This window comes from Paralichthys olivaceus, chromosome 15 (genome assembly GCF_024713975.1).
Source record: "Paralichthys olivaceus isolate ysfri-2021 chromosome 15, ASM2471397v2, whole genome shotgun sequence".
NCBI classification, from domain to species: Eukaryota; Metazoa; Chordata; class Actinopteri; order Pleuronectiformes; family Paralichthyidae; genus Paralichthys; species Paralichthys olivaceus.
Window position 1 is genome coordinate 23081951 of NC_091107.1, and position 6000 is coordinate 23087950.

General features: G+C 41.6%; 1 protein-coding gene across 3 annotated transcripts in view; it reads right to left on the minus strand.

The window, feature by feature from the left end:
- cblb (Cbl proto-oncogene B, E3 ubiquitin protein ligase) overlaps positions 1 to 1510 on the minus strand; it is a 48419-nt gene extending 46909 nt beyond the window's left edge. For all 3 annotated transcript variants that reach the window (XM_069539741.1, XM_069539740.1, XM_069539739.1), the window contains exons 1-2: positions 1244 to 1510; positions 89 to 266 (exon numbers count right to left, since the gene is read on the minus strand). In XM_069539741.1, coding sequence (XP_069395842.1) covers positions 89 to 256 — 168 coding nt within the window. In that variant the 5' untranslated portion in view covers positions 257 to 266; positions 1244 to 1510. The remainder of the gene's footprint in view (positions 1 to 88; positions 267 to 1243) is intronic.
- Between the last annotated feature and the right edge of the window lie 4490 nt (positions 1511 to 6000).

Below are 6000 nucleotides of genomic sequence, written 5' to 3' on the forward strand. Positions count from 1 at the left end.
CTCCACCTCTCCATGTGCATCTACAACACAGACTGTGCCTCCTTCCATCTGGCAGACAGGCCTGACAGGTTTATAAATCAAAACGTACAACTTTATCCATGAGTTTCCAGGTCTTCTCCACAGTCCTACGGTCGGCAGCTGCTTGTTTGGGAGGTCCCACTGCATCCTGGATGGCATCAATTATACCTAAAATGCGACCCTTACTTCGCTGTGGTCCACGTCCGCCAGGGTTTCGGCCACTGAGAGCAGTTGCCATTTCCTACACACTGAAGCAAATAAAGGAATAATTACAGCTAATGATTACTGCCATTCAAAATGTATTTGTGGATGATTGTTATTTCAGACAGTGCTTCATCTATTGCACTTCTGTCCGCGCTGGGAGAGCCTCACATGTGGCTCTCTGAAGTTTCCAAAATGTTCCACTGTTAATGGGGGTTTTTTGGTAGTTTTTCCCTTACTCTTGTTATGGGTGAAGGAAAGGTGATATTGCACCTTATTTAAGCCCTATGAGATAAATTGTGATTTGAGAATATGGGCTATACAAATACAATTTGATTGATTGATTGAGATAGCAAATGAAATAGCAGAGAAGAGATTGATGTCTTTGGTTCATTAACAAAAACAGTCTCCAGGGAGCTGTATGAACAACACATATTGATGTTATTGCCAGTGCTTGTCTCTTAAGTGCTCTTCAGCAGCTAATCTACCTGAAATACGTCTTTGGGTTTGACTGATTCCTTAGATGATCACAGGCTCCCAGTCTGGCGTCACGTTGAGACAATGTGCTTTACCAACTACTCTCATCCTAAGTGTCACTGTGCTTCAGCTACAGAGCAGCAGTGATGGACGCAGAGCCTGCTCACTGGTCACAGAGGTGACTTCAGTGTCGTTGACATTACATTTCAACCTAGGATTACTGCAAATTCATGATCATTCTTCACTACTCCACTGCGAAAAGAAACAGGAACTAAACAAACTGCTGATTGGGGCGACTCTTGTGATTAAATACTGATTTACACGTACACTGTGATCTATTCCTTCCTGCTCATGTCTGTTCGTAGAGTTCTGTTCTTCCTAAAGAACCATCAAACCTTCTTGCGTTTCCTGGGACAGGTTCTACAAGCGCCTGTGAGCAGCAGGAGCAAGTAACACAAGCAGAGCAGAGATTCATATCACTGTAGCGTTTTCAACAGGAACTCACAGGAATCGATCATTGGAGAGGACAGGCAGGGTCCTAACTTACCAAACCACCAGGGGATGTTTGCTGGGATCCCTCCTAAATGTGATCCACATCCAGCGAACATACAAACACAAACAAAAAAAAGGAGTGTCCAAGTCCAAAAGAGTGTGGTGAAAGTATCCAGTGTGTGTGTGTGTGATCGTGCTTCTCCTCTACGAACACTCCATGTCTCAGAGTGGATTTTAAAAGCTGGTCCAGGGGAGATGACTTCATGTACACGGAGCTCGCAGGTCTACACTGTATGTTTTGTACAGCGACATCAACGTGAAGGCAGCTAATACGAAAAGCCATTTCCAGTTGCATGTTTCAAAATAAAGGTACAATTCAGGGGAAATATTATTTACTCAGAATTAGCATTTTATAGCTGTGTGTGTGTTCTTTGTTTAAGAGTTTCCCTCTATCAAATGTTTTAGTTCGATTGAATACTGTTCCAATCCTCCCGATACTCGTCCCTTCCACTCGATCTTGTCACATTATCTCTGTTTACTTTGAAGGCGCACAGCCACTTTCCGGTGCCTCTTGCCTGTGTTCGACTGACTTGATGCAGCTGTTCCAGCGGTGGGAGGGTCAATGTGAGTGTGAAGCAATATTTTCCAGGAACCGAGCAACGCCATGGCAGAAGCAACGAGGCGCCCACTGGTGCCCTGGAGGGTGTTACTGATGTCACGCTGGACGTACTGAGAGAGAGAGAGAGAGAGAGAGAGAGTGTGCCCCCCCCCTCAAAAAAAACAAAAAAACATGCTCTTATTTTAGTGGCGCACTGGCCCAATTTCCGGCATTGCTCCGTCTTCATGCTTATGTTTTGATGCAGCCGGGGAGGAGAGTGACAGGAGAAGGGCCGCTCCCACAGAAATCCACACTCCTCTCTCTGGACAACACAGACAGTCAGTGTTCAGTGTTGTAGCGGAAATAACACAGGAAGCAGTGTGGGAGACAGAAAAATGTACAGCACAATAACTGCTACACAGACAATAATTATTCTTACAGTCACACAACAATAAGTACAACAAAATAACCCAATGATAACATTTTGAAGAATGTTACTGTAGTAATTCCACATGGAATACAACACATATGCCTGGAGGAGTCAAGGGAAATTGATGAAAGAGCATCACAGGCGCACACACTCACACATGCACACAAACACTCGCCTAGGAAGGTATGTTTGATCATTTTCTGTCTCTGGTGTTATAATTTAACACGATAACACATGAATCCAATGGAAGAAATGTTCTTCCCCTGGTTTTAATTTTAACATTTTTCTTTTATTACTCTAAAATTCAAAAGGGCACACATTCACATTCTGTGTGCAGTGGCACATTCTATTGTTGTATAAGTGGATCAGTCAGTGATGTTTCCAAAGAAAGCACTGCATGTTGACTAAGATGGGGTTGCTTGTTGCTGTGTGCCTTTGGTCACATTCAGTTCGTAGTCATGGAAAATGACTGTAATAATTCCTATCTTTATCAGAACAACCTTCTTGATCCTCACCAGTCTGGTTTTAAGGCAGGTCACCGAACTGAGACAGCTCTCCTTGCTGTCTCTGAGCAAACTTCACACTGCTAGAGCAGCCTCTCTCTCCTCTGTCCTCATCCTTCTGGACCTGTCTGCTGCATTTGACACAGTGAACCACCAGATACTATCCTACCACAGATCCTTTCCAAGATACCCGATCTTGGAGAGGATCTGTGTCAGAATCTTGTCCACTCACTACTGGGGTCTCTCAAGGTTCCATCCTGGGTCCCCTTCTTTTCTCTCTGTACACCAACTCTCTCGGCTCTGTCATTCAACCACATGTCTTTTCCTACCACAGTGACACAGATGACACCCAACTAATCCTCTCTTTCCCCCAATCTGAAACACAAGTAGCAGCACAAATCTCTGCTTGTCTGACTGACATCTCTCAGTGGATGTCAGCATACCACCTGAAAATCAACCTTGACAAGACCAAGCTACTTTTCCTTCCAGGGAAGGGCTCTCTCACCAATGACCTTACTACCACCATCAACAACTCTGTTGTAGCCCCTACCCAGAATGCTAGGAACCTGGGTGTAAAACTCAACATTACCATCAATTAGGTAAAAGGAAAGAATTTTAAAGATTTTTTTTTTAATTCTCCAATAGTCTGCTATGGAAATTTTACCAAATTAAAAGTACTATTAGCATTATGTTTGGGAAAATTCTGGAAAACGTTTCTATGAGGGATGTTCTATTGTAGTGTAATTTTTGGTCATTATACAATGTCACAAGATGAATTTCACTATATACCTTTAATCTGCACAATCTGCACTATAATCTACTGTATGTTGAAGGTAAAAAGAAACATAATTTACTGATGATTACAACAAGTTTAACACAACAATGACGAATCAAACAATATACTCAGTGTGTTACAAGCAGTATGATGTGTATGTCTAACTTGTGTTAAGAAAGAATAATCTTTTTAAAAAAGGCCGTCTGACAAAAAGAAAACACAATGGTGTCAAATCAGAGACAAATATCTTTTTTTTTAAATAGTAAACAATTTGGACAGAATATGATGGTGTCAAGAGTAAGAAAAACTGTTTACCACCACAACACTATTATATGTCAATATTACTGATGCATAAGTTGTAAGCAGCATAGTACTGTTGTAGTTGATTGGAGAAGAGCTTAAACAGTAAGCTAAGGAACTTAGTCTATAATAATCATGTTGTAAGTAAAAATCTGTGTATTTTCTTTGTAATATATATAAAGTAACATACTGTGCATTTATGTTTTCAGAATTTCTGATGGGATGACCCACTTCTGCTACTATCTGACTCACTGAAGCTAATTTTGAATCACATTCACAGTTGTACTGCTCATTACACACACCTCTCCCTCTCTTAGCGACTTGTTTGCTAATTCACTGTGATTTGCACACTACTTGTGTCTCGTGCGCGTTCTAAAACAGACATCGCGGAAGCTAGAAAGGAAGTGGCGTTCCACCAATCGCCAAGACTTCCACCTAGCCTGGAAGAATAGCCTTATAAATTACAAAAAAAAAAGAACAACCCCAGGTTCCTCTTCAGCACTGTAGCCAGGCTGACAGAAAGTCACACCTCTACTGACCCATCTATTCCTCTAGATCTGAGAGGCAATGACTTCATGAGCTTCTTCACTAATAAAATTACAACCATCAGGGATAAAATCCACCACCTCCTCCCAGTGAATAACACTGATACATTGTCTGGTCCTGAAACCATAGCACCAGATTTATGTCTAAACAAATTTTACCCTATTGATCTTCCTGAACTGACCTCGTTAGTTTCATCATCTAAACCAACTACTTGTCAGCTGGACTCTGTTCCAACTAGACTTTTTAAAGATGTCCTCCCCCTAATTGACGGTTCCATTTTAAATCAGATTAATATGTCTTTGCTAACCGGCTACGTACCACAGGCTTTTAAGGTAGCTGTTATTAAACCTCTGCTTGAAAAGCCTACGCTTGATCCAGAGGTTTTAGCTAACTATAGACCCATATCCAACCTGCCCTTCATTTCCAAAATCCTAGAAAAAGCCGTTGCTAACCAGCTGTGTGGTTACTTAGATAGCAACGGTTTATTGGAAAAATTTCAGTCAGGATCTAGAACCTATCACAGCACAGAAACAGCACTATTGAAAGTCACTAATGACCTTCTTATGGCATCAGATGATGGACTTGTCTCTGTCCTCGTCTTGTTGGACCTTAGTGCAGCATTTGACACAATAGATCATAAGATTCTGCTACAGAGATTAGAACAACACATAGAAATTAAAGGAACAGCACTACACTGGTTTAAATCATATTAATCAGATAGATTCCAATTTGTTAACGTTAACAATGACTCCTCTATGCACATGCAAGTTAATCATGGAGTTCCACAAGGTTCTGTCCTTGGACCAATACTCTTCACCTTATATATGCTCCCCTTAGACAACATTATCAGACAGCACCACATACAATTCCACTGCTATGCAGACGACACCCAATTGTATATTTCCATGAAGCATGAGGAATCTAATCGCCTAGTTCAACTTCAGGAATGTCTCAAAGATATCAAGGCCTGGATGACCCAAAATTTTCTACTTTTAAACTCAGACAAAACTGAGGTTGTTGTAATTGGCTCCACTGTGAGGAACCTTGGCGTGTTGTTCGACCAAGACATGTCATTTGACCCCCATATTAAACTAGTGTCTAGGACGGCTTTCTTCCATCTGCGCAATATTAACAAAATTAGAAACATCCTGTCTAAGCAGGATGCTGAAAAACTAGTCCACGTGTTTCTAACCTCTAGATTAGATTACTGTAACTCCCTATTAGCAGGATGCTCCATGAAGACTGTTAAAAGTCTCCAGTTGGTCCAAAATGCTGCAGCACGAGTGCTGACAGGAACTAGAAGGAGAGATCATATCACTCCTGTCTTAGCTTCCTTACATTGGCTCCCTGTAAAATTTAGAATAGAATTCAAGATCCTGCTCCTCACTTTTAAAGCCCTCAACAATCACGCCCCCTCATATATCAAAGAGATGATAACACCTTATTATCCAAGTAGATCACTTCGTTCCCAAAACACAGGCTCTCTAGTGGTTCCAAGAGTCTGTAAGAGTAGAGCAGGAGGTAGAACATTTAGCTATCAGGCTCCTCTCCTATGGAACCAGCTCCCACTCTGGGTTTGGGAGGCAGACACTGTCTCAGCATTTAAAGTAAAACTAAAAACCTTCCTCTTTGACAAAGCCTATAGTTAGTTCTGGATCAG